This window comes from Heptranchias perlo, chromosome 40 (assembly GCF_035084215.1).
Source record: "Heptranchias perlo isolate sHepPer1 chromosome 40, sHepPer1.hap1, whole genome shotgun sequence".
In the NCBI taxonomy this organism is placed as follows: Eukaryota; Metazoa; Chordata; class Chondrichthyes; order Hexanchiformes; family Hexanchidae; genus Heptranchias; species Heptranchias perlo.
This window is the reverse complement of record NC_090364.1, coordinates 16679479-16707341: the sequence shown is the minus strand read 5'-3', so window position 1 is coordinate 16707341 and position 27863 is coordinate 16679479. Positions and strand designations below refer to the sequence as shown.

The following is a 27863-nucleotide window of genomic DNA, read 5'->3' as shown; positions in this document are numbered from 1 at the left end:
GTCCAAGTAACTGTTAATTCTGACCCGGATTATCGTTTCTAAATATTGTCATTGCAAAGAAGAGAAAAGGCCCTTCGGCCCATCTAACCCACTGGCTGCCACAGATCCTGTGCAATCTACCTGATCATAGACTCTACACAACCCATGTGGTCCAGTTGGGTTTGGAAGCTCTGAATCTTGTTTGGTCTACTGATGTCGAGTTTGTGGATTGTGAGACCATGGTAACAGGTTGCCGGGACAACCGGATCAAAGGTCACGCAGCCTCGTTTAAATTCAGGTGACGTCTTCCCCACCTCGGTTTTCCACAAAGATGGCGGCTTTGCGGCGCTCACTGCTCGGGCTCGGCGGCTGCCTGCGGGTCGGGGTAACCCGGGGCCTTCTTCATCCCCAAAACAATCCTGCGATTCAGCTCAAACCATCCCGAAACATGCTGGTGACCAAATCGGGAGCCGTTTTACCCAAACCCGACAAGGTGAGGCGGGGCGGGCAGGGCAGGGCGGGCCGGCCGGCGGGGGTGAGGCCGCTCTGATTGACGGCGCGCTGGACCAATCGCCGAGCAGGGTGTCAGTGATTGACGTCTCTGTCGGCCATTGACGAACCAGATCGCTGGTTACGTCGATCAAGAAGCGCGATCTGGTGATTGACGGCTTTATCTACCAATTGCATTCCGAGAGGCTGATTGGTAATGGATGGTTCCTCCAATCAGCTCAATATGGGCGGGCGGATTCAGGGCGTGTGTTAAATGATCTCAGTTCCCTGCCGCCAGCCAACTCTTTATTGCTGAAATACCTCACACTGGAGCTGTTAAAGGGTCGGCCATTTAGATTAAAAATGTTATCCTATTTTTATACTTTTAAGCATAGGGGAGCAGTTAGGCAAAAGTGATCACAACTTAAGATTTAAGAGAACAATTGAGAAAGACACAAGTAGGACAACGACCAAAGTAATACATTGGGAGCTGTGCCAGAGAACAGGGGTGTAACTAAAAAAGGGGAGCGGGATAAACCTGGCAACTGCAGGCCACTCATCTTAATGTCTGTGATGGGGAAATTTTTAGAGACAATAATCCAGGACAAAATCAATTGTCACTTGGAAAAGCAAGGGCTAATAAATGACAAGCAGCATGGATTTGTTAATGACAAATCATGTTTGACTAACTTGAGGTTTTTATTTGTTCATTCATGGGATGTGGGTGTTGCTGCCAAGGCCAGCATTTATTGCCCATCCCTAATTGCTCTTGAGAAAGTGGTGGTGAGCTGCCTCCTTTGAGGAAGTAACGGAGAGGGTTGATGAGGGTAGTGCGGTTGATGTGTACATGAACTTTCAAAAGTCATTTCATAAAGTATCACATAATAGACTTGTTAGGAAAATTGAAGCCCATGGAATTAAACGAGCAGTGGCAGTGTGGGTAGAAAATTTGGCTGAGACAGAAAGCAGAGAGTAGTGGTGAACGGTTGTTTTTCAGACTGGAGGGAAGTATACAGTGGTGAACCCAGGGGTTGGTATTGGGTCCACTGCTCTTTTTGATATACATTAATGACTTTGACTTGGGTATAGAGGGAATATATTATGAAACTCAGAAATGTAGGAATTTTCTAAATGTGTTCAGGATAACTTTCTTAACCAGTACGTTTCCGGCCCAATGAGGAAGGAGGCATTGCTGGACTTGGCTCTGGGGAACGAGGTGGAGCAAGTGTCAGTGGGGGAGCATTTAGGGAGCAGCGATCATAGTATCAGAAGGTTTAGAATAGCTATGGAAAAGGATACTTACTCCCCAATAACCTGCTCACCGATGCTCAGTTTCGGTTCCAACAGGACCACTTGGCTCCAGACCTCATTACAGCCTTGGTCCAAACGTGGACAAAAGAGCTGAATTCCAGAGGTGAGGTGAGAGTGACTGCCCTTGACATCAAGGCAGCATTTGACCGAGTGTGGCACCAAGAAGCCCTAGTAAAATTGAAGTCAATGGGAATCAGGGAGAAAACTGTCCAGTGGCTGGAATCATACCTAGCACAAAGGAAGATGGTAGTAGTCGTTGGAGGCCAATCATCTCAGCCCCAGGACATTGCTGCAGGAGTTCCTGAGGGTAGTGTCCTTGGCCCAACCATCTTCAGCTGCTTCATCAATGACCTTCCCTCCGTCATAAGGTCAGAAATAGGGATGTTCGCTGATGATTGCACAGTGTTCAGTTCCATTTGCAACCCCTCAGATAATGAAGCAGTCCGAGCCTGCATGCAGCAAGACCTGGACAACATCCAGGCTTGGGCTGATAAGTGGCAAGTAACACTTGCGCCAGACAAGTGCCAGGCGATGACCATCTCCAACAAGAGAGAGTCTAACCACCTCCCCTTGACATTCAACGGCATTACCATCGCCGAATCCCCCAAAATCAACATCTTGGAGATCACCATTGACTAGAAACTTAACTGGACCAGCCACATAAATACTTTGGCCACAAGAGCAGGTCAGAGGCTGGGTATTCTGCGGCAAGTGACTCGCCTCCTGACTCCCCAAAGCCTTTCCACTATCTACAAGGCACAAGTCAGGAGTGTGATGGAATACTCTCCACTTGCCTGGATGAATGCAGCTCCATCAACACTCAAGAAGCTCGACACCATTCAGGACAAAGCAGCCCGCTTGATTGGCACCCCATCCACCACCCTAAACATTCACTCCCTTCACCACCGGCGCACAGTGGCTGCAGTGTGTACCGTCCACAGGATGCACTGCAGCAACTCACCAAGGTTTGCAGATGACACCAAGATTGGTGGCATTGTGGACGGTGAAGAAGGTTATCTAGGATTGCAACAGGATCTTGATAAATTGGGCCAGTGGGCCGATGAATGGCAGATGGAGTTTAATTTAGATAAATGTGAGGTGATGCATTTTGGTAGATCGAATCGGGCCAGAACCTACTCCGTTAATGGTAGGGCGTTGGGGAGAGTTATGAAACAGAGATCTAGGAGTACAGGTTCATAGCTTCTTGAAAGTGGAGTCACAGGTGGATAGGGTGGTGAAGAAGGTATTCGGCATGCTTGGTTTCATTGGTCAGAACATTGAATGCAGGAGTTGGGATGTCTTGTTGAAGTTGTACAGGGCATTGGTGAGGCCACACTTGGAGTACTGTGTACAGTTCTGGTCACCCTATTATAGAAAGGATATTATTAAACTAGAAAGAGTGCAGAAAAGATTTACTAGGATGCTACCGGGACTTGATGGTTTGACTTATAGGGAGAGGTTGGATCGACTGGGACTTTTTTCCCTGGAGAGTAGGAGGTTAAGGGGTGATCTTATAGAAGTCTATAAAATAATGAGGGGCATAGATAAGGTAGATAGTCAAAATCTTTTCCCAAAGGTAGGGGAGTCTATAACGAGGGGGCATAGATTTAAGGTGAGAGGGCAGAGATACAAAAGGGTCCAGAGGGGCAATTTTTTCACTCAAAAAGGGTGGTGAGTGTCTGGAATGAGCTGCCAGACGCAGTAGTAGAGGTGGGTACAATTTTGTCTTTTAAAAAGCATTTGGACAGTTACATGGGTAAGATGGGTATAGAGGGATATGGGCCAAGTGCAGGAAATTGGGACTAGCTTAGTGGTATAAACTGGGCGACATGGACATGTTGGGCCGAAGGGCCTGTTTCCATGTTGTAACTTCTATGATTCTATAAGGCTTCTTTGACAGCACCTCCCAAACCAGCGACCTCTACCACCTAGAAGGACAAGAGCAGCAGGCACATGGGAACACCACCACCTGCACGTTCCCCTCCAAGTCACACACCATCCCGACTTGGAAATATATCGTCGCTGGGTCAAAATCCTGGAACTCCCTTCCTAACAGCACTGTGGGAGAACCTTCACCACACAGACTGCAGCGTTTCAAGAATGCGGCTCACCACCACCTTCTCAAGGGCAATTAGGGATGGGCAATAAATGCCGGCCTCGCCAGCGACGCCCACATCCCATGAACGAATAATAAAAAAAAAAGACCAGGAGAACGAAGATAGGCTGGTGAAATGGGCAGATACATGGCAGATACAATTAACGCAGAGAAGTGTAAAGTGATGCATTTTGTTAGGAAGAATGAGGAGAGGCAATGTAAACTAAATGGTACAATTTTAAAGGGGGTGCAGGAACAGAGAGACCTGTGGGTATTTGTGCACAAATCTTTGAAGGTGGCAGTTGAGAAGGCTGTTAAAAAAGCATATAGGATCTTGGACTTCGTAAGCAGAGGCATACAGTATAAAAGCAAGGAAGTTTTGCTAACCTTTATAAATCACTGTGTAGGTCCCAACTGGAATATTGTGTCCAATTCTGGACACCACACTTTAGGAAGGATGTCAAGGCCTTGGAGAAGGTGCAGAGGAAATTTACCAGAATGTTACCAGGGATGAGGGTCTTCGGTTATGTGGAGAGACTGGAGAAGCTGGGATTGTTCTCCTTGGAGCAGAAAAGGTTAAGGGAAGATTTAATAAAGGTGCTCAAAATTAAGAGGGGTTTAGATAGAGAGAAACTGTTTCCAGTGGCAGGAGGGTCGGTAACCAGAGGACAAGATAATTGGCAAAAGAACCAGAGGCGAGATGAGATTTTTTTTAACGCAGTGAGTTATGATCTGGAATGCGCTGCCTGAAAGGGTTGATGGAGGCAGATTCAATAGTAACTTTCAAAAGGGAATTGGTTAAATATTTGAAAAAGAAATATTAGCAGGGCTATGGGGATAGAGCAGGGAAGTAGGCATGATGGGCTGAAAGGCCTCCTTCTGTGCTGCTTCACTCTATGATTGGGGGAAAAAAATCTAATTTTGAGGGGATGATAATGGAACAAGAGAAGATAAACTAGAAGAAAATATTGAGAACCAGAGTGGGAAATATTTAAAAAGGTGATCTATAGAGTTCAGGAGAAATACTGTCTGCTAAAAAACAAGAACATACTAACCAATAATGAAACACCATGGATGAATAAAGACATAAGGATAAAATTGAAATGAAAGAAAAAGGCATACACTAAGTAAATAGACAATAAAGGCAAGGATGACAAGAGAATACGAAGAGGTTAGGAAAAGTCAAAAAAAGCAATTAGGAAGGCAAAGAGAAGGCAATTTAAGTTTTCAAGGAATATAAAAAGAAATAGTGAAGTATTCTATAGACACATCAATAATAAAAGGAAAATCAGGATAGGGATCGGGCCTCTCAGGGATACACACCATAAACTCACAGGTAATGACAGTGAAATGGCAGAAATATTAAATAATTACTTTGCCTCAGTATTTACCAAGGAGATTAACAAGGTGGAGATGACATTAGAAGAAGAGATCAAAAAAGATACAAAAACATTTAAGATAGAAAGGGGGGAGATAATTGATAAACTAATTAAACTTAGAGGGGATAAAACCTCTGGTCCAAATGGATTGCATCCGTGCATATTAAAAGAAGTTAGGGAAGAGATATCAGAGGCACTATTACAAATATATAAAAATTCAATAGGAAAGGGAATAGTGCCAGAGGACTGGCGGACAGTTAATGTGATTCCTATATTTTAAAAGGGAGATAGAACAAACCCAGGGAATTATAGACCAATTAGCTTAACGTCGGTGGTAGGAAAGATAACGGAATCTTTGCTCAAAGATGTAATAGAAAAACATCTAGGAACCGAAAATATAACAAACAATAGTCAGCACAGATTTCAAAATGGAAGAACATGCTTGACCAACCTTATTGAATTCTTTGAAGAAATAACTAAGAGTAGACAAGGGTAATGTAGTGGATGTAATATACTTGGACTTTTAAAAGGCCGTTGATAAAGGTTCCGCATAATAGACTCATGACTAAGGTCAGAGCATGTGGAGTCGGGACAAGTAGCAGAATGGATAGTAAGCTGGCTACAAAAAACAGAACAGGGTTAAATACTGGCAAAAGGTGGGAAGTGGTGTTCCACAAGGATCGGTGCTGGGACCACTGTTGTTCACCATTTACATAAATGATTTGGACTTGGGAATCCGAAGTACAATTTCAAAATTTGCGGACGACACCAAATTGGGGGGTGTAGTTAATACTGAGGAGGACAGTGACAAAATACAAGGCGTTAACAAACTTGCAGAAGGGGTGTGTAAATGGCAAATTAATTTCAATGTGGATAAGTGTGAGGTGGTACACTTTGGTAGGAGGAATAAGGAGACCACCTACTCCTTGGATAATAAGAGTCCAAATGGGATAGAGGAGCAAAGGGATCTGGGGGTACAGGTACACAAATCACTAAAATTGGCAGCGCAGGTTAATAAGACCATAAAAAATGCAAACAAGGCACTGGGATTCGTTTCGAGAGGGATAGAATTCAAAAGCAGAGAAGTTATGCTAAACTTATGTAGAACTTTGGTTACATCACACAGAGTACTGTGCACAGTTCTGATCTCCATATTACAAAAAGGATATAGAAGCACTGGAGAAGGTGCAAAAACGATTTACTAGGATGATCAAAAGCAAAATACTGCAGATGCTGGAAATCTGAAATAAAAACAGAAAATGCTGGAGAAGCTCAGTGAGTCAGGCAGAGTCTGTGGAGAAAGAAACAGAGTTAACGTTTCAGGTCGAAGACCTTTCGTCAGAACTGGAAGATGTTAAGAGTTAAAGTTTTTAAGCAAGTTCAGAGCCAGGGAAAGGGATGGGAGGGAGAGGAGGAAATAACAAAAGGGAAGATCTGCGATAGGGTAGAGGGCAGGAGTGATTAAATGACAAAAGGGGTGCAAGGCAAGGAAGGTGGTAATAGGACAGGTTAAGAAACAAAAGATTGGACTAGAGTAACGGTAAATGGCAGCAGCAGAACCATTACCAGTACTTGCTGTCCGAAAAAATGGGAGCAGTGGTTCTGATCTGAAGTTATTGAAATCAACGTCGATTCTGCAAGGTTTTAAAGTGCCTAAATGAAAGATGAGGTGCTGTTCCTCGAGCTTCATTGGAACAGTGTAAGAGGCCGAGGACAGAGTGGGAGCGGGACGGGGAATTAAAATGGCATGCGACCAGGTCAGGGTCACACTCACGGACAGAGTGGATTCAGCAAAGCGATCACCCAGTCTGCGTTTGGTCTCCCCATTGTAGAGGAGACTGCATTGTGTGCAGCAGATACAGTATACTAAATTGAAAGAAGTAAATCACTGATTCACCTGAAAGGAGTGTTTGGGGCCCTGGATGGTGGGAAGGGAGGCGATGAAGGGGCAGGTGTTGCATCTTCTGCGCTCGCATGGGAAGGTGCCGTGGGGAGGAGAGCAGGTGTTGGGGGTGATGGAAGAGTGGACTAGAATGTCGCGGAGGGAGTAATCCCTTCGGAATGCTGAAAGGGGAGGGAAGGAGCTGATGTGTTTGGTGGTGGGATCGCATTGGAGATGGCGGAGGAGGATGATATGTTGAATGTGGAGGCTGGTGGGGTGGGAAGTGAGGACAAGGGGGACCCTGTCATGATTCTGGGAGGGAAGGGGAGGGGTGAGGGTAGAAGTGCAGGAAATAGGATGAATACGTCAAGGGCCCTGTCAACTATAGTGGAGGGGAATCCTTGACGAAGTGAAAAGGAAGACATTTCGGAAGCACTGATGCGGGAGGTAGCGTCGTCAGAACAGATGCGATGGAGACGGAGAAACTGGGAGACGGGAATAGTCCTTACAGGAAGTGGGGTGGGAGGAAGTGTAAACAAGGCAGCTGTGAGAGTTGGTGGGCTTATAATACACTGGATGATTGCTTTGCTGAACACCTCCGCTCTGTCCGTGAGTGTGACCCTGACCTGCCGGTCGGTTGCCATTTTAATTCCCTGTCCCACTCCCACTCTGACCGCTCTGTCCTCGGCCTCTTGCACTGTTCCAGTGAAGCTCAACGGAAGCTCGAGGAACAGCACCTCATCTCTCGTTTAGGCACTTTAAAACTTTCCGACTCAACACTGATTTCGATAACTTCAATAACTGCTCTTATTTTTTCACTCGTCTAGTGCTGGTAATGGTTCTGCTGCTGCCATTTACAGCTACTCCTGATCAATCTTTTGTTTCTTAACCTGTCCCATTACCACCTTCCTTGCCTTGCACCCTCATCCCTTTTGTCATTTAATCACTCCTGCCCTCTACCCTATCGCAGATCTTCCCTTTTGTTATTTCCTCCCCTCCCTCCCCTTTCCCTGGCTCTGAACTTGCTTAAAAACTTTAACTCTTTTAACATCTTCCAGTTCTGACGAAAGGTCTTCGACCTGAAACGTTAACTCTGTTTCTTTCTCCACAGATGCTACCCGACTCACTGAGCTTCTCCAGCATTTTCTGTTTTTATTTTACAAGGATGATACCAGATCTGAGAGGTTATAACTATCAGGAAAGACTGAACAGGCTGGGGCTCTTTCCTCTAGAAAAGTGAAAGCCGAGAGGTGCACTGATGGATCTTTAAAATTATGATGGGGTTTGATAGGATAGACAGAGAGAAGTTGTTCCTACTTGTGGGAGTCCAAAACTAGAGGTCATAAATATAAGATAGTCGCTAATAAATCCAGTAAGGAATTCAGGAGAAACTTCTTCACCCAGAAAGTGGTAAGAATGTGGAACTTGCTACCACAAGGAGTAGTTGAGGCAAATAACATAGAAGCACTTAAGGGGAAGCTAGATAAACACATGAGGGAGAAAGGAACAGACGGATATGCTGATACGGGAGGGAAGAGGCTCGAGTGGAGCATAAACCCCGACATAGACCAGTTGGCCCGAATGGCCTGTTTCTGTGCTGTACATTTTGTGACCGTGAAACCTGTACAAACGGACAGTTACTGACAATCCCAAATAACTTGTATCGTAACAGATACAAACTGCACCTTGAAACCGCAGACACTCGCAAAATACGAACTACGGACAGCTTTCAATGCACCAAGTCCATTTACAACTTAAAACACGGGACGTGCAGGTCAGCGCGAGGTGGCAGCAGGTGAAAGGAATGACTTGTGTGGGATGGGATGCTCTTTACTCAGCATCCATAGCGGCAGAGACACTGCTCTATCCCAGGGATTGACTGCTTGTACGGCTCTATCCCAGGGATAGAGGAGTTTCTCTGCCGCTATGGATGCTGGGTAAAGAACCTTCCATTCGACAAGCCGGGCACTCCACCGGGCAACGTCACATCTCGCTCCACCGGTACGTCAAGTACTGATTAACTGCTAACTGCCCCCTACCCAGCACTTCAAACACTAGCAGCTGGAGCTCACGGAGGAAGAGGGTCCCAGTCAGGGGTCTGCAGGACATTAATCGCCCCCCCCCCCCCCCCCAATTTGGCTGGGATCTCCCAGGCACTCTGGCCCTACAGCACCCAGCTCGCAATGTGCAGCCTGCCAACGTAGCAGATCGCAGGATCAGGCCTCCCCTCCCTCAGTGGAAAAGGATCCCGGGATGGCAATGAACTGGGAAACCCAACAGACAGGAAATGAACTGCAATCACATCCTGCTGGCAGGGCTCCAGAATTAGGCATGATCCCAGGTGAGGGCGAAAAAAGAGGGAACGCTCCAGGAGATTCAACCAATCCCGGGATATATGGCTCAGCTGGTTTAGTGTACATACAATGACCATTTTGAAAATAAGGACACCAGCAAATAAAGGACACCTGATGTAAGTCCCTTAGGTGTCCCTAATTTACAGGTTTCACTGTATATATGTGTGGTCAACAGGAAGGAACTGTTCTTTGATCCATGGTGCTGGTTATGGACAAGAGTTTTTTTTTAAAATCCTGCCACTGTGTCTCTGCTTGTATCACACTTTCTAGTTCATAAAATCTTACAGCACAGAAGGAGGCCATTCAACCCATCGTGACTGTGCTGGCTCTTTGAAAGAGCAATCCAATTACTCACCACTCTTCCCCACCCCCCACTCTTTCCCCATAGCCCTGCAAATCTTTCGAGTATGTATCTAATTCCCTTTTGAAAGTTATTATTGAATCTGTTTCCACCACCATGGATTCCAGATCATAACAACTCACTCAGTTTATTAAAATAAATTCTTCATCTCCCCTCTGGTTCTTTTGCCAATTACCTTAAATCTGTGTCCTCTGATTACCAACCTTTCTGCCAATTTACTCTATCAGAACCCCTCATAATTTTGAAAACCTCTATTAAATCTCCCCTTAACCTTCTCTGCTGTAAGGAAAACCCCAGTCTCTCCACATAACTGAAGTCCCTCATCCCTGGTTCCATTCTAGTAAATCTGCTCTGCACCCTCTCCAAGGCCTTGACAGCCTTTCCAAAATTGGACACACAACTCCAGCTCATACCTAACCAGTGATTTATAAAGGTTCTTTTTCTGTCTTTCTGATTATCGTCCACTCTCTCTTCCTCACTTCTTTGTCTTTCTGTCTCTCTCTCTCTGTGTGGCTCTCTCACACTTTTTGTGTGTCTTTCTGTCTCATTCTCTTTCTTGCTGTCTGTTTGAAAAGGAGGCAGACACATCTTTAAATAAATCTCTATGGTCTTGTGATCCAGTTGTGCAGCTTATTTTTACTGAGGGCCACTAAGGTAAGCAACACTGGAGCTTGATAATCAGCCATCAAATAATTGGTTGTGTGAAGTACTTTGCAAGATTTTAATGGTAAACCCAATTATTATAATGTACTTGCACGGTGGTACATTTGAGTGTATTTGTTCACTTATTTTTGATCCTTAATGTAGTTCCATAGACACCAATATCCCCCACTCCGGTATCTTGCCCCGTTATCTGGTCTTATGTGTGAGCCTAGACTGAGTGTTGCTGACCTATTTGACAGTGGGGGGGCATCAGAACCCAGCCCAGTTTGTCCACGTGTGCATTTTCAGCAGGTTCAGAATTCCCTCACACCCACACAGAAAGGACTATTATAATCCAAACCTTCTCTGAAAGAGTCTTGTATTTTCACCATACGTTATCCAGGTGTGAGCCTCGGCACTGAGTCTGCAAACTCCCACAATAGGTCAGTTGATAGCAAACTCCCCAGTATAACTCAAAGGGAATTATCCAGGAAGTAGTCATTTTACGGTATCATTTTGTGGATATGGGTGTGCGCATTTACTTTAATAACAATTGTTCCCATAGCCATTCTAACTGTGTGACAGCAATCACATGTCAATTTAGTCAAAGTGAATGCATGGGCCGCTTTTCTTGCAGGAAGAGAAGAGAAACCGAGACAGTTATAAGAGACCACAACGAGAGGCATAGGGAGCGATGGGAAGACAGTGGAAGAAAAACGGAGAAAGGAGACAGAGGATTAGACCAGGGGAGGCAGTAACACGAGGAGGCTTTGTTTAAAAAAAAACTTTTAGCACCATAGAAATTTACACAACAGAAGGAGGCCATTCGGCCTATTGTGTCTGTGTTAGTTCTGCCCAGCAACTTCTCAGGCAATCAGCTAGTTAGTTTAAACTTCCTTGAACACACTGCTGGTGGTTGTGATAGATGGTGCGTGCCACTGCTAACATCAGGTAATGAGTGTCTCACTGTACTGCCTGAGAAATGGGGACAGTTCCCGCACGGCCCAAGATCCAGGATAGCAGACCTGGTTTGTGGGCTTAAAGGTGCTGAGGACTTTGATTTAAAACCGCAGTAGAATTAGTCTGGATAATGATTCCAACGCTAACAGTCACTTCTCGGAGGATATCTCGTCAAAGGCATTACAGGTTGTGGTTTGCTCGACCAGTGCCTCAGCGGATAAATGCACTGCCTTGTACGGTACAGGCCAGAAGGCTCCAATCCTTGGTCAGTGCTGAGTTAGCTGATCTCAGCCAGGACAGTGGATGGAGCCCCGTGTTTGACATCGCTGCCCCGATCGCTATCTGGTGACTTCTGCTGAGAATGTAAAGGAAAGACTTTCATTTATACATCACCTTTCATGACCTCAGGACGTGCCAAAGCGCTTTACAGCCAATGAAGTACTTCTGAAGTGTACTCACTGTTGTAATGTAGGAAATGCAGCAGCCAATTTACACACAGCAAGATCCCACAAACAACAAAGAGACAAATGACCAGATAATCTCTCTTAGTGATGTTGGTTGAGAAAGAAATATTGGGCAGGACACCAGAGAGAACTCACCTGCTCTTCTTCGAAATAGTGTCATGGGATTTTTTTAGGTCCATCTGAGAAGGCAGACGGGGCCTCGGTTTAACGTCTAATCCGAAAGACGGCCCCTCTGACAGTGCAGCACTCCCTCAGTACTGCACTGGGAGTGTCAGCCTGGATTTTGTGCTCCAGTCTCTGGAGTGGGACTTAAGCCCACAACCTCCTGACTCAGAGGTGAGAGTGCGGCCCACTGAACCACGGCCGACACCTCGTGTGTCTGTGACGTCAGTTGAGGGGAGGATCAGGCAGGGCTGTCAAATAGGCTGCTAACATTATCTTAGCTCACGTGTGAAGTACCTCTGGCAAGGTGCTGAGTTGGTGCCTTGGGGGAGGATGAGAGATCAGGACGAGGATATGTTTTAAGTTTTTATTTTCTCCCTGGCAGACTTCCTTCGGTCTTGTGAAAGTCTTCATCGTGGTGATCCCGTTCCTGTACATGGGCACTCTGATCAGCAAAAGCTTTGCCTCTCTCCTGGAGGAACACGACATCTTTGTCCCGATCGATGATGATGACGATGATTAACCCTGGTAAAGAAACGTTGCCTTAAATGTACTGTGAGTTACACCATGGACTGATCGAGCGTTCTCATTGGGCGAGTGTGGACGTACGACTCCACCTTTAGCTCAGTGAGTGTCAGACTGACCCAGAGACACCAGGTGTCTCTTTATTGTCTGATTTCGCTTCTCAAGTGCCGTGGGATGTTATTCTTGTGCGTCCCCTATTTCCATCGCTCCACCATTGGCGGCAGTGCCTTCAGCTGCCTAGGCCCTAAGCTCTGGAATTCCCTCTCCACCTCGCTCCTCCTTTTAAGATGCTCCTTAAAATCTACCTCTCTGACCACCTGTCCTAATATCTCTTTATGTGGCTCAGTTTGTTTGATAATCGCTCCTGTGAAACACCTTCGGATATTTTACTACATTAAAGGCGCCATATAAAGGTGAGTTGTTGTTGTTGAAGGCGCTGTATGAAGGTGAGTTGTTGTTGTTGAAGGCGCGGTATGAAGGTGAGTTGTTGTTGTTGAAGGCGCGGTATGAAGGTGAGTTGTTGTTGTTGAAGGCGCGGTATGAAGGTGAGTTGTTGTTGAAGGCGCGGTATGAAGGTGAGTTGTTGAAGGCGCTGTATGAAGGTGAGTTGTTGAAGGCGCTGTATGAAGGTGAGTTGTTGAAGGCGCTGTATGAAGGTGAGTTGTTGAAGGCGCTGTATGAAGGTGAGTTGTTGTTGAAGGCGCTGTATGAAGGTGAGTTGTTGAAGGCGCTGTATGAAGGTGAGTTGTTGTTGAAGGCGCTGTATGAAGGTGAGTTGTTGAAGGCGCTGTATGAAGGTGAGTTGTTGAAGGCGCTGTATGAAGGTGAGTTGTTGAAGGCGCTGTATGAAGGTGAGTTGTTGAAGGCGCTGTATGAAGGTGAGATGTTGTTGAAGGCGCTGTATGAAGGTGAGTTGTTGTTGAAGGCGCTGTATGAAGGTGAGTTGTTGTTGAAGGCGCTGTATGAAGGTGAGTTGTTGAAGGCGCTGTATGAAGGTGAGTTGTTGAAGGCGCTGTATGAAGGTGAGTTGTTGTTGAAGGCGCTGTATGAAGGTGAGTTGTTGAAGGCGCTGTATGAAGGTGAGTTGTTGTTGAAGGCGCTGTATGAAGGTGAGTTGTTGAAGGCGCTGTATGAAGGTGAGTTGTTGAAGGCGCTGTATGAAGGTGAGTTGTTGTTGAAGGCGCTGTATGAAGGTGAGTTGTTGAAGGCGCTGTATGAAGGTGAGTTGTTGTTGAAGGCGCTGTATGAAGTTGAGTTGTTGAAGGCGCTGTATGAAGGTGAGTTGTTGTTGTTGAAGGCACTGTATGAAGGTGCGTTGTTGTTGAAGGCGCTGTATGAAGGTGCGTTGTTGTTGTTGAAGGCGCTGTATGAAGGTGCGTTGTTGTTGAAGGCGCTGTATGAAGGTGCGTTGTTGTTGAAGGCGCTGTATGAAGGTGCGTTGTTGTTGAAGGCGCTGTATGAAGGTGAGTTGTTGTTGAAGGCGCTGTATGAAGGTGAGTTGTTGAAGGCGCTGTATGAAGGTGAGTTGTTGAAGGCGCTGTATGAAGGTGAGTTGTTGAAGGCGCTGTATGAAGGTGCGTTGTTGTTGAAGGCGCTGTATGAAGGTGAGGAGTTGTTGAAGGCGCTGTATGAAGGTGAGTTGTTGAAGGCGCTGTATGAAGGTGCGTTGTTGTTGAAGGCGCTGTATGAAGGTAAGTTGTTGTTGAAGGCGCTGTATGAAGGTGCGTTGTTGTTGAAGGCGCTGTATGAAGGTGAGTTGTTGTTGAAGGCGCTGTATGAAGGTGCGTTGTTGTTGAAGGCGCTGTATGAAGGTGAGTTGTTGTTGAAGGCGCTGTATGAAGGTGCGTTGTTGTTGAAGGCGCTGTATGAAGGTGCGTTGTTGTTGAAGGCGCTGTATGAAGGTGCGTTGTTGTTGAAGGCGCTGTATGAAGGTGAGTTGTTGTTGAAGGCGCTGTATGAAGGTGAGTTGTTGAAGGCGCTGTATGAAGGTGAGTTGTTGAAGGCGCTGTATGAAGGTGAGTTGTTGAAGGCGCTGTATGAAGGTGCGTTGTTGTTGAAGGCGCTGTATGAAGGTGAGGAGTTGTTGAAGGCGCTGTATGAAGGTGAGTTGTTGTTGAAGGCGCTGTATGAAGTTGAGTTGTTGAAGGCGCTGTATGAAGGTGAGTTGTTGTTGAAGGCGCTGTATGAAGGTGAGTTGTTGTTGAAGGCGCTGTATGAAGGTGAGTTGTTGTTGAAGGCGCTGTATGAAGGTGAGTTGTTGAAGGCGCTGTATGAAGGTGAGTTGTTGTTGAAGGCGCTGTATGAAGTTGAGTTGTTGAAGGCGCTGTATGAAGGTGAGTTGTTGTTGAAGGCGCTGTATGAAGGTGAGTTGTTGTTGTTGAAGGCGCTGTATGAAGGTGAGTTGTTGTTGAAGGCGCTGTATGAAGGTGAGTTGTTGAAGTTGAAGGCGCTGTATGAAGGTGAGTTGTTGAAGGTGAGTTGTTGTTGAAGGCGCTGTATGAAGGTGAGTTGTTGTTGAAGGCGCTGTATGAAGGTGAGTTGTTGAAGGCGCTGTATGAAGGTGAGTTGTTGAAGGCGCTGTATGAGGGTGAGTTGTTGAAGGCGCTGTATGAAGGTGAGTTGTTGAAGGCGCTGTATGAAGGTGAGTTGTTGTTGAAGGCGCTGTATGAAGGTGAGTTGTTGTTGAAGGCGCTGTATGAAGGTGAGTTGTTGAAGGCGCTGTATGAAGGTGAGTTGTTGAAGGCGCTGTATGAAGGTGAGTTGTTGTTGAATGCGCTGTATGAAGGTGAGTTGTTGAAGGCGCTGTATGAAGGTGAGTTGTTGTTGAAGGCGCTGTATGAAGTTGAGTTGTTGAAGGCGCTGTATGAAGGTGAGTTGTTGTTGTTGAAGGCACTGTATGAAGGTGCGTTGTTGTTGAAGGCGCTGTATGAAGGTGCGTTGTTGTTGTTGAAGGCGCTGTATGAAGGTGCGTTGTTGTTGAAGGCGCTGTATGAAGGTGCGTTGTTGTTGAAGGCGCTGTATGAAGGTGCGTTGTTGTTGAAGGCGCTGTATGAAGGTGAGTTGTTGTTGAAGGCGCTGTATGAAGGTGAGTTGTTGAAGGCGCTGTATGAAGGTGAGTTGTTGTTGAAGGCGCTGTATGAAGGTGAGTTGTTGAAGGCGCTGTATGAAGGTGAGTTGTTGAAGGCGCTGTATGAAGGTGAGTTGTTGTTGAAGGCGCTGTATGAAGGTGAGTTGTTGAAGGCGCTGTATGAAGGTGAGTTGTTGTTGAAGGCGCTGTATGAAGTTGAGTTGTTGAAGGCGCTGTATGAAGGTGAGTTGTTGTTGTTGAAGGCACTGTATGAAGGTGCGTTGTTGTTGAAGGCGCTGTATGAAGGTGCGTTGTTGTTGAAGGCGCTGTATGAAGGTGCGTTGTTGTTGAAGGCGCTGTATGAAGGTGAGTTGTTGTTGAAGGCGCTGTATGAAGGTGAGTTGTTGAAGGCGCTGTATGAAGGTGAGTTGTTGAAGGCGCTGTATGAAGGTGAGTTGTTGAAGGCGCTGTATGAAGGTGCGTTGTTGTTGAAGGCGCTGTATGAAGGTGAGGAGTTGTTGAAGGCGCTGTATGAAGGTGAGTTGTTGAAGGCGCTGTATGAAGGTGCGTTGTTGTTGAAGGCGCTGTATGAAGGTAAGTTGTTGTTGAAGGCGCTGTATGAAGGTGCGTTGTTGTTGAAGGCGCTGTATGAAGGTGAGTTGTTGTTGAAGGCGCTGTATGAAGGTGCGTTGTTGTTGAAGGCGCTGTATGAAGGTGCGTTGTTGTTGAAGGCGCTGTATGAAGGTGCGTTGTTGTTGAAGGCGCTGTATGAAGGTGAGTTGTTGTTGAAGGCGCTGTATGAAGGTGAGTTGTTGAAGGCGCTGTATGAAGGTGAGTTGTTGAAGGCGCTGTATGAAGGTGAGTTGTTGAAGGCGCTGTATGAAGGTGCGTTGTTGTTGAAGGCGCTGTATGAAGGTGAGGAGTTGTTGAAGGCGCTGTATGAAGGTGAGTTGTTGTTGAAGGCGCTGTATGAAGTTGAGTTGTTGAAGGCGCTGTATGAAGTTGAGTTGTTGAAGGCGCTGTATGAAGGTGAGTTGTTGTTGTTGAAGGCACTGTATGAAGGTGCGTTGTTGTTGAAGGCGCTGTATGAAGGTGCGTTGTTGTTGTTGAAGGCGCTGTATGAAGGTGCGTTGTTGTTGAAGGCGCTGTATGAAGGTGCGTTGTTGTTGAAGGCGCTGTATGAAGGTGCGTTGTTGTTGAAGGCGCTGTATGAAGGTGAGTTGTTGTTGAAGGCGCTGTATGAAGGTGAGTTGTTGAAGGCGCTGTATGAAGGTGAGTTGTTGTTGAAGGCGCTGTATGAAGGTGAGTTGTTGAAGGCGCTGTATGAAGGTGAGTTGTTGAAGGCGCTGTATGAAGGTGAGTTGTTGTTGAAGGCGCTGTATGAAGGTGAGTTGTTGAAGGCGCTGTATGAAGGTGAGTTGTTGTTGAAGGCGCTGTATGAAGTTGAGTTGTTGAAGGCGCTGTATGAAGGTGAGTTGTTGTTGTTGAAGGCACTGTATGAAGGTGCGTTGTTGTTGAAGGCGCTGTATGAAGGTGCGTTGTTGTTGAAGGCGCTGTATGAAGGTGCGTTGTTGTTGAAGGCGCTGTATGAAGGTGAGTTGTTGTTGAAGGCGCTGTATGAAGGTGAGTTGTTGAAGGCGCTGTATGAAGGTGAGTTGTTGAAGGCGCTGTATGAAGGTGAGTTGTTGAAGGCGCTGTATGAAGGTGCGTTGTTGTTGAAGGCGCTGTATGAAGGTGAGGAGTTGTTGAAGGCGCTGTATGAAGGTGAGTTGTTGAAGGCGCTGTATGAAGGTGCGTTGTTGTTGAAGGCGCTGTATGAAGGTAAGTTGTTGTTGAAGGCGCTGTATGAAGGTGCGTTGTTGTTGAAGGCGCTGTATGAAGGTGAGTTGTTGTTGAAGGCGCTGTATGAAGGTGCGTTGTTGTTGAAGGCGCTGTATGAAGGTGCGTTGTTGTTGAAGGCGCTGTATGAAGGTGCGTTGTTGTTGAAGGCGCTGTATGAAGGTGAGTTGTTGTTGAAGGCGCTGTATGAAGGTGAGTTGTTGAAGGCGCTGTATGAAGGTGAGTTGTTGAAGGCGCTGTATGAAGGTGAGTTGTTGAAGGCGCTGTATGAAGGTGCGTTGTTTTTGAAGGCGCTGTATGAAGGTGAGGAGTTGTTGAAGGCGCTGTATGAAGGTGAGTTGTTGTTGAAGGCGCTGTATGAAGTTGAGTTGTTGAAGGCGCTGTATGAAGTTGAGTTGTTGAAGGCGCTGTATGAAGTTGAGTTGTTGAAGGCGCTGTATGAAGGTGAGTTGTTGTTGAAGGCGCTGTATGAAGGTGAGTTGTTGTTGAAGGCGCTGTATGAAGGTGAGTTGTTGTTGAAGGCGCTGTATGAAGGTGAGTTGTTGTTGAAGGCGCTGTATGAAGGTGAGTTGTTGAAGGCGCTGTATGAAGGTGAGTTGTTGTTGAAGGCGCTGTATGAAGTTGAGTTGTTGAAGGCGCTGTATGAAGGTGAGTTGTTGTTGAAGGCGCTGTATGAAGGTGAGTTGTTGTTGTTGAAGGCGCTGTATGAAGGTGAGTTGTTGTTGAAGGCGCTGTATGAAGGTGAGTTGTTGAAGTTGAAGGCGCTGTATGAAGGTGAGTTGTTGAAGGTGAGTTGTTGTTGAAGGCGCTGTATGAAGGTGAGTTGTTGTTGAAGGCGCTGTATGAAGGTGAGTTGTTGAAGGCGCTGTATGAAGGTGAGTTGTTGAAGGCGCTGTATGAAGGTGAGTTGTTGAAGGCGCTGTATGAAGGTGCGTTGTTGTTGAAGGCGCTGTATGAAGGTGAGGAGTTGTTGAAGGCGCTGTATGAAGGTGAGTTGTTGAAGGCGCTGTATGAAGGTGAGTTGTTGAAGGCGCTGTATGAAGGTGCGTTGTTGTTGAAGGCGCTGTATGAAGGTAAGTTGTTGTTGAAGGCGCGGTATGAAGGTGAGTTGTTGTTGAAGGCGCGGTATGAAGGTGAGTTGTTGTTGAAGGCGCTGTATGAAGGTGCGTTGTTGTTGAAGGCGCTGTATGAAGGTGAGTTGTTGAAGGCGCTGTATGAAGGTGAGTTGTTGAAGGCGCTGTATGAAGGTGAGTTGTTGAAGGCGCTGTATGAAGGTGCGTTGTTGTTGAAGGCGCTGTATGAAGGTGAGGAGTTGTTGAAGGCGCTGTATGAAGGTGAGTTGTTGAAGGCGCTGTATGAAGGTGAGTTGTTGAAGGCGCTGTATGAAGGTGCGTTGTTGTTGAAGGCGCTGTATGAAGGTAAGTTGTTGTTGAAGGCGCTGTATGAAGGTGCGTTGTTGTTGAAGGCGCTGTATGAAGGTGAGTTGTTGTTGAAGGCGCTGTATGAAGGTGCGTTGTTGTTGAAGGCGCTGTATGAAGGTGAGTTGTTGTTGAAGGCGCTGTATGAAGGTGAGTTGTTGAAGGCGCTGTATGAAGGTGAGTTGTTGAAGGCGCTGTATGAAGGTGAGTTGTTGAAGGCGCTGTATGAAGGTGCGTTGTTGTTGAAGGCGCTGTATGAAGGTGAGGAGTTGTTGAAGGCGCTGTATGAAGGTGAGTTGTTGAAGGCGCTGTATGAAGGTGCGTTGTTGTTGAAGGCGCTGTATGAAGGTAAGTTGTTGAAGGCGCTGTATGAAGGTGCGTTGTTGTTGAAGGCGCTGTATGAAGGTGCGTTGTTGTTGAAGGCGCTGTATGAAGGTGCGTTGTTGTTGAAGGCGCTGTATGAAGGTGCGTTGTTGTTGTTGAAGGCGCTGTATGAAGGTGAGTTGTTGGCGCTGTATGAAGGTGAGTTGTTGGCGCTGTATGAAGGTGAGTTGTTGATGGCGCTGTATGAAGGTGAGTTGTTGAAGGCGCTGTATGAAGGTGAGTTGTTGAAGGCGCTGTATGAAGGTGAGTTGTTGAAGGCGCTGTATGAAGGTGAGTTGTTGAAGGCGCTGTATGAAGGTGAGTTGTTGAAGGCGCGGTATGAAGGTGAGTTGTTGTTGAAGGCGCGGTATGAAGGTGAGTTGTTGTTGAAGGCGCTGTATGAAGGTTAGTTGTTGTTGAAGGCGCTGTATGAAGGTGAGTTGTTGAAGGCACTGTATGAAGGTGAGTTGTTGAAGGCGCTGTATGAAGGTGAGTTGTTGCTGTTGAAGGCGCTGTATGAAGGTGAGTTGTTGCTGTTGAAGGCGCGGTATGAAGGTGAGTTGTTGCTGTTGAAGGCGCTGTATGAAGGTGAGTTGTTGCTGTTGAAGGCGCTGTATGAAGGTCCACTCACTGGCCTGTGCTGAGTTTGCTGATTGCAGCTGATGACAGGAAACGACAACTGGCCCTGGTGTCCCGAGTGCTGATCACAATCTGGTGACCGTGACTGGAAACGGAGGGGAGGGGCGAGCTCAGCCAGTTGGAGGGCAGGTATGCTCTCGAGCTGTGCCCCAGTGTAAGGCCGTGCCTTCAGGATACACAAGTGCTTGGTTCGCCACGGCCTTCAAACACTTGTTGTCAGCGGCACTGTCACTGTTACCTGTTCGCCCCTCCCCTCCACCATCCTGTGCGCTATTCCCTGGTCACGAGGACAATTAACTGACCTGCGCCCAGACCTTTGCTGAGGTTGCTTTGAAACACACACGAGAATGTTCCAGAATGACTTGCTTGCTGTTCTTCACTCGAGTGCGTTCAATGTCAGCCTCACAGCCCAGTCAGGACCAGGACCTCAGCAAGTGGACACAAATTGCAGCAACACAATCTTTTTAATTCAAAATCGTATAGATTCTTAATTAACATACTTCCAAACAATCTAATTTTCACCTCCGCCTAGAGTTTGAAAAGTGGCTCGAGGCCTCTACAATGATGAAGGGCTTCGATAGGGTGGATGTAGAGAAACTGTTTCCTATTGTGGGTGAGTCCAGAATAAGTGGGCACAGCTATAAAATAGTCACTAACAGATCTAATAAAACATTTAGGAGGAATTTCTTTACACAGAGATTGGTGAGAATGTGGATCTCACATTGAGCAGTTAGCATCGCTGCATTTAAGGAATTCGAGGGACACAGGGACAGGGTGGGAAGTGGTAATTAAAGTGGGAGGAGGCTCGTGTAGAGTATAAACTCCAGCAGAGACCAGTTGGACCGAATGGCCTGTTCCTGTGCTATAGATTCTGTGTAATGCATAGAACAATAGAATCATACAGCACAGGGGGAGGCCATTCAGCCCATCGTGCCTGTGCCGGCTCTTAGAGCTTTCCAATTAGTCCCACTCCCCTGCCCTTTCCCCACAGCCCTGCAAATTTTCACCCCTTCAAGTATTTATCCAATTCCCTTTTGAAAGTTACTATTGAATCTGCTTCCACCGCCCTTTCAGGCAGCGCATTCCAGATCATCATAACTCGCTGCGTAAAAAAATTGTTCTCATCTCCCCTCTGGTTCTTTTGCTAATTACCTTAAATCTGTGTCCTCTGGTTACCAACCCTCCTGCCTGTGGAAACAGTTTCTCCTTATTTACTCTATCAAAACCCTTCATGATTTTAAACATCTCTATCAAATCTCCCCTTAACCTTCTCTGCTCTAATTCCATGTATCCCACTGCAAGCTGCTGCAAGGGTTTGGCAACAACAGACAAACACTGAAACACTGACCCAGTTCCCTTCACAACCCAACCAGCAGGCAAAATAGCCGATGCAAATCACATCAAATAACAAGCCGCAGAGTGATCACTCTCTCCCTGCCCTGCTACACGATTCTCCCTTAAACCAGCAACATTCCTTTCAGTTAATCCTTCTCCATTTTATTTTTCCACGAGTTGTTTAAAGGTTGACCATTTCTCGATGAACATTTCAATCCATAGTGGACAGCGTGAATCCCATCGTCCATCGCTGGCACAGTCATGGCACTGGGCCCACTCCCAACAGCAAAACCAGCTGAAATTCCCATGGATCAAAGTGACAGCCTGTTACTGGTGATTGCTTTCTTTGGGAAGGAAGCTGGCGCAATTGTAACCTATTTATCACAAATTAACCCTCCCTTCAACCCGAACCAGGACCCACCTCATTTGTTTCTCTGGGCTTTAAGTGAAGCCTTTGTTCCCCTGGTATTGCAGTGACTAACCGACCTGCCCAGTGCAGAAATAAGTCCCAGTGCTCAGCGAGGTGCCATCTTGCAACCTTTTTTATTTTTGATCAGCTGAGGTCTGTACTCATGTTAGAGTCTCCAAACCAAACTGCTGAGAATACCCAAACAGGGAGACTATCTCTGTTTGCCCGATGTGGAATCCACTCTCTTTCCCCAGCAGGGACACACCCCAGTCCGGGTGCAGGGCCAAGGTTTCGGGATCCCCAGCTGTGCACAGGACACTGCTGAAGTTTAACCACCTCAGCCCACACCGACTGGCTGGTAGTACAGAGCCTGATCAGCTTCCTGATCCCTGTCCAGCCAGAATCCTGCTTTCATTAGGGTGGCTTGCAGGGTTATCTGAAGGAGGAATCCCAGCCCTCGAGGACCGTTCCCGTGAAAGGCCAGAATTTATTGCCTGTCTCTAGTTGCTCTGAGAAGGTGGTGGGCCGCCTTCAGAGGGCAGTTAAGAGGAGACTGGAGTCACATATCAGCCCAGACCGGGTAGGTATCCTTCCTTAAAGGGCATTAATGAACTACTTGGGTTTTTAATGACAGCTTTTTAAACTGAATTCAAATTCCCAAACAGCCACAGTGGGATTTGAACACTCGTTCCCTGGTTCTGGTATTTACTAGTCCAGTAACATAACCACTACACTAACCTGACAGTCAGCAATCTACATTGTTGTGCGGACCTGGTTCTGCGTGTTTGGGTGTCGAGTCTGCCACTGAAGGATATGTTGCAGGCCCATTGCCAGAGATAATTTGGGAAGGGGGATTAAAATCTTTAGGAACAGAAAGAAAAGGTGACGTTATTATCACACTCCATTTTTGTCTTTCAGATTTCTGCTGGCTCTGCAAGCTGGTCTCATTGGATCGAAAGCCATCGGAGCCATTAGCTGTCTATATTATTCCTGTACCTAAAGCCTCCCAGCTTCCTCCGGCCAGGAAGAGACAAGAACTCTGAAGAGGGAATGCGAACAATCCATGACCATGTTTTGCATATGTTGTACATAGTGGGTGTGGGTGTGTGGGTGGGTGGGAGAATTAGCACCCTGTTAAAGAAACAGTGACCATTCTGATGGTTTGTATAGGCTGTATCCAATTGAGAACATTTCTCAGCATGGTTTCCTTTAAGACCTAGAAAGGTGATTTTATCCCTCTCTGAGAAAACTTTCTTTCTCAGCTGGATGAGTTTTCCCAGAGGGACGTTGATTCAAATGAGGGCCTCTAATATTTGCAGGTGTCTGTGTCTGCTATTTTATAAAATCTGATTCTCTCTTCCCTCCTCACCACTTCCAACTTAAGACAGAACAAATCACCAGGCTGGAGTGCGAGCAGTGTAAATGACCCGTCACACTGACCCATACGTCACCCATTGCTCCTGGATTGTGGTTGAGTCGCTGTGGGAGATTTTTGGTAATCTGTGGTTGCCGTGATTTGTTTTGAATTCAGCCTATTTATAGTCCCCACCATTTATTGTGGGCGTGTTCTTGCGAACACGATTTGCCCGAAATACACGATGGCCGGTGTAACCGGACGGCTGGGATCCTGGAATTAACCGGCAGTGTGGGACGGGACCGAGCGATCCTCTCCACCCTCTTCAGATTTAAGATCCGCTGTTTGAAATAATCTACAAAGCGCATTCAGTGGTGCAGACTGGCAGAGACTGATCTCTGGCTTTGTTTAATCTAATACACTGAGAACGCTCCCTGGCCAACTTTCCATCGGTTCACATTTCTCTCTATAACTTGCACTGCTTCCCAACATTAAATGTCGTTGAAAGTAACAGCACTCGTCACAATTCTGTTTTCTATTTATCACAATTTAATGATTTTTTTAAAAGCATATATTCTTTATTTATTTGCGTCTGCTCGTTTGTAATTTAATCGTCCCAGCCCCAGCCCCAAAATAAGGCAGTTTATTAACGCTCAATTATAGTGTACTAGGAAATTCTAAAAGGTTTAATTTCTATGGCGAATCCTAATCCTCTGAATGCAGGCACTGGGCCTTGAAGCAAACACTAGCAGTAAATTAACTTCTGATATTTAGTATTTGAATTTCAGAAACACTAAGTAGAATGAAATGTAATTAGTGAATAAACTCTTCCTGCCTGAAATAAACGGAGCTCTTAAGTCACAATAACCAGCAACTTAGAAATCAGTGTTAGTGCAAGTAGGTGATGGCATTTGCTTTTTGGCCGATTATAAGCGACTGGTTGTTCTAAGTGGTGGGGACTGTATAAACTGTGGAATGGATACTGTCTGACTCTAGTGATTGTTTACCAGGTGCCTGCTCGCTCTCTCTCTCTCTCCTTTTCTAGGCCCCATGTTTTGTTTCATTAAATGCACGATGTTGCTGGGATAAATGCTTTTGTTACATTGCCTCTTTGGTTGTTTGAATGGATTGCTGCTGCCTGTGCTGTTCGGGGAGCTGGAATTGTCTGTGGCACTGTCGGTCATCCACAGGAATAAAACAGGTGGAGCCCATAAGACCATAAGAGATAGGAGCAGGATTAGGCCATTTGGCCCCTCAAGCCTGCTCCACCATCCAATGAGATCATGGCTGATCTGATTTTTACCCCAACTCCACTTTCCCGCCCTTTCCCCGTATCCTTTGACTCCCTTGCTGATCAAAAATTTGTCTAACTCAGCCTTGAATGTATTCAATGACTCAGCCTCCACAGCTTTTTGGGGTAAAGAATTCCAAAGATTCACAACCCTTTGGGAGAAGAAATTCCTCCTCATTTCCGTCTTAAACGGGCGACCCCTTATTCTGAGACTATGCCCCCTAGTTTTAGATTCCCCAATGAGGGGTAACATCCTCTCAGCATCTACCCTATCGAGTCCCCTCAGAATCTTGTTTGTTTCAATAAGATCTCCTCTCATTCTTCTAAACTCCAATGAGTAGAGACCCAACCCGTTCAATCTTTCCTCATAAGACAACCCTTCAATACCCAGAATCAACCTAGTGAACCTTCTCTGGACTGCCTCCAATGCAAGTATGTCCTTCCTTAAATAAGGGCACCAGACAGAATTTGACACCGAGCCACATAAGGAGATATTGGGACAGGTGACCAAAAGTTTGGTCAAAGAGGTAGGTTTTAAGGAGCGTCTTGAAGGAGGAGAGAGAGGGGGAGAGGTTTAGGGAGGGAATTCCATATCCTAGGGCCTAGGCAGCTGAAGGCACGGCCGCCAATGGTGGAGCGATTAAAATCGGGGATGCGCAAGAGGCCAGAATTGGAGAAGCGCAGAGATCTCAGAGGGTTGTAGGGCTGGAGGAGGTTACAGAGATAGGGAGGGGCGAGGCCATGGAGGGATTTGAAAACCAGGATTGGAATGTTTCTTGCCATTTACACTCTCCGAACAGTGGGGCAGGGGTTGTTTGCTCAGCGGTCAGAGGTTAGCGGGGGGGCCGCGAGGCCTGATCGAGCACTCAGACCACAGAACCCGTTACCTCCAGCAGTCTCCCCTTTATCGTACTATTTAGTTTTGAAACCAAACCTCACCATGTACTCAGTCACGAGTCTCCGATTTGGCCAATTTTCTCGCCCCCCCCCCCCCCCCCCAGCCCTGTGCTGAAGCTGCTAACTCCTGGGGTGCAGTTCCACAGGCACCAGCCACACTTAGTACCTCTTCCCCAAGGGGCCATTCTACACCTGTGAGCTTAAGACAGGTGAGTGTTGGCGTTGGGTGCATCGCAGCTGAGTCTGTCCTTACCTGACCGGCACAGGTAGTGGGGGACCATCTGTCGTGTTACCCCTCCCAACCCTAGGGCATTCACCTCAATAGTAGCTAACTCCACCCAGACTGGGACCTTGTAGTCTCTATATCTTACTGCACTGCTCTACACAATGAGCTTCTCTTTATTTTTTTAAACCAGCCTGGTTAAAATATGCAGCTTCCCCACTCCTCCCATTTTTTAATTTCCATTTTTTTTCCTCCCCTGTCCTCTGGCACCTTCCCCACATGGCTGTTTTCCATGTGTGAATCTGGATAGTGAGTGGTGAGGGTCTATTTGACTTGGGATGAGGAGGAGGAGAAGAATCACAGCCAAGACTAACCCACACATAGTCCATCAATACTGGTTGACACACACTCCATCAGAGCCTACTGACTGAAAATCAGTGACAGGGACCTTAACTGAGCTCCCACCTCCGATTGCAGTGATTCTGTTGCCTTGGCTGTTCTGGGCGGTACATTTATCTACTGACTCACCAGGCGACCCCATGCCTCCTCTCTCTGTTATTACCAGAGGCTCGTCTCCCCCAAACAGTCTGTTTTCCAATGTGAGCGACTCATTTTATTTTTGCTGACACCAAGTTGCAAATTCTGTCCCCAATGCAAGTCGTTCACACCATCGGGAAGTCACTCTTGCTGCATGTAATGTTCATCGTTAAAAGACGATGTTTCCCACGCGCCTGGCAATCTTGTCACATTTACTCCTCGAGGACCGGGCTCCACAGAAACTATCCTGGGGGCAGGGTGGCGGGAGCTCAGATAATTACAGTACTGACTAGATGTGTTCTGCACTGCACAGCAAGTCAGAGCAGTGGGCTCTTGACAATCAGACAAACCTGGCCCCCACTTCAAGTGTCTTCTCACCACTAAATCAAACTGCTCTGGCACTGAATGTGCAGCCTGCAAGTATCGGTCAATACTCGAGGTCAGGTGGTGATCTGACCGTAGGCTCGTTCAGTGTTGGTGTGCAATAGTGACCAGCACCAAACGGACCTTCATCACCAATTGGTCATCTGATGTGGCCTTGGATACACACTCAGTACTGACATTGTCAAGTATTCCCATTCTCAACACTTGACTGATTCTTTGTGATCTCCACACCTGAATCTTCACCAGGTTCATGTAAAATTGCAGCCAGCTCAAAGAGAACCAGATTATGGCCTTGCTAGTGTAGGGTTAAATAATAAGATACACATGTAGAATGTTTTAACATTTTAAATGGTGTTGCTGTATACAGTGTGGTACAGGAGGCCATTCAAGTGGGGAGAATAAAAAGGAATATGGTAGTGGTAGGGGATAGTATAGTCAGGGAGATAGAGACTGTTCTCTGCGGCCGCAACCGAGAGTCCCAAAGGCTGTGTTGCCTGCCCGGTGCCAGGGTTAAGGACATCTCCTCGCAGCTGCAAAAGAACTTGGAGCATAACAGTCACCTAGTTAATTAGGTGACTGGTTCGAACTGGTAATCTACTGTCAGCTGGGGCTGACTCAGGCGATTGGCATTCTAACTAACATAAATTCAGAAAGGTTTTGCTAACGCACGGAGTGAGGGAGCACAGAGTAGCAGCTATCGAGGGAGTCTGGTTTCAACAGAGTCTATAATTGGGAATTTGGTGAGAGAGGGGACTCAGTGCAGGAAGGGGTGAGATGCATTTGTTTAGTCAGCAGAGCGGAGAGGGGCTCACCGGGGGCGCGCCGAGGGCGGTGAGGGGCGCGCCGAGGGCGGTGAGGGGCGCGCCGAGGGCGGTGAGGGGCGCGCCGAGGGCGGTGAGGGGCGCGCCGAGGGCGGAGAGGGGCGCGCCGGGAGCGGAGAGGGGCGCGCCGAGGGCGGAGAGGGGCGCGCCGAGGGCGGAGAGGGGCGCGCCGAGGGCGGTGAGGGGCGCACCGGGAGCGGAGAGGGGCGCACCGGGAGCGGAGAGGGGCGCACCGGGGGCGGAGAGGGGCGCGGTGAGGGGCGCGCCGAGGGCGGTGAGGGGCGCGCCGGGAGCGGAGAGGAGCGCGCCGAGGGCGGTGAGGGGCGCGCCGAGGGCGGAGAGGGGCGCGCCGAGGGCGGAGAGGGGCGCGCCGAGGGCGGAGAGGGGCGCGCCGAGGGCGGAGAGGGGCGCGCCGGGAGCGGAGAGGGGCGCGCCGAGGGCGGAGAGGGGCGCGCCGAGGGCGGAGAGGGGCGCGCCGAGGGCGGAGAGGGGCGCGCCGAGGGCGGAGAGGGGCGCGCCGGGAGCGGAGAGGGGCGCGCCGAGGGGGGAGAGGGGCGCGCCGAGGGCGGAGAGGGGCGCGCCGAGGGCGGAGAGGGGCGCGCCGAGGGCGGAGAGGGGCGCGCCGAGGGCGGAGAGGGGCGCGCCGAGGGCGGAGAGGGGCGCGGAGAGGGGCGCGCCGGGAG

At 47.6% G+C, this 27863-nt stretch overlaps 1 protein-coding gene across 1 annotated transcript; it reads left to right on the top strand.

Moving 5' to 3' along the window:
• The first annotated feature begins 275 nt into the window (after positions 1-275).
• smdt1b (single-pass membrane protein with aspartate-rich tail 1b) lies at positions 276-24117 on the top strand. The gene is made up of 3 exons (XM_067974706.1): positions 276-472; positions 12464-12606; positions 22592-24117. Exons 1-2 carry the CDS (start codon positions 311-313, stop codon positions 12599-12601), a joined length of 300 nt encoding a protein of 99 aa, XP_067830807.1. The 5' UTR covers positions 276-310; the 3' UTR covers positions 12602-12606; positions 22592-24117.
• Positions 24118-27863: the final 3746 nt, after the last annotated feature.

Coding starts and splice junctions, on each gene's coding strand:
- smdt1b (XM_067974706.1), top strand. CDS start 311: ATGGCGGCTTTGCGGCGCTCACTGCTCGGGCTCGGCGGCTGCCTGCGG. Junction 473..12,463: donor TTTTACCCAAACCCGACAAG/GTGAGGCGGGGC, acceptor TCTCCCTGGCAG/ACTTCCTTCGGTCTTGTGAA.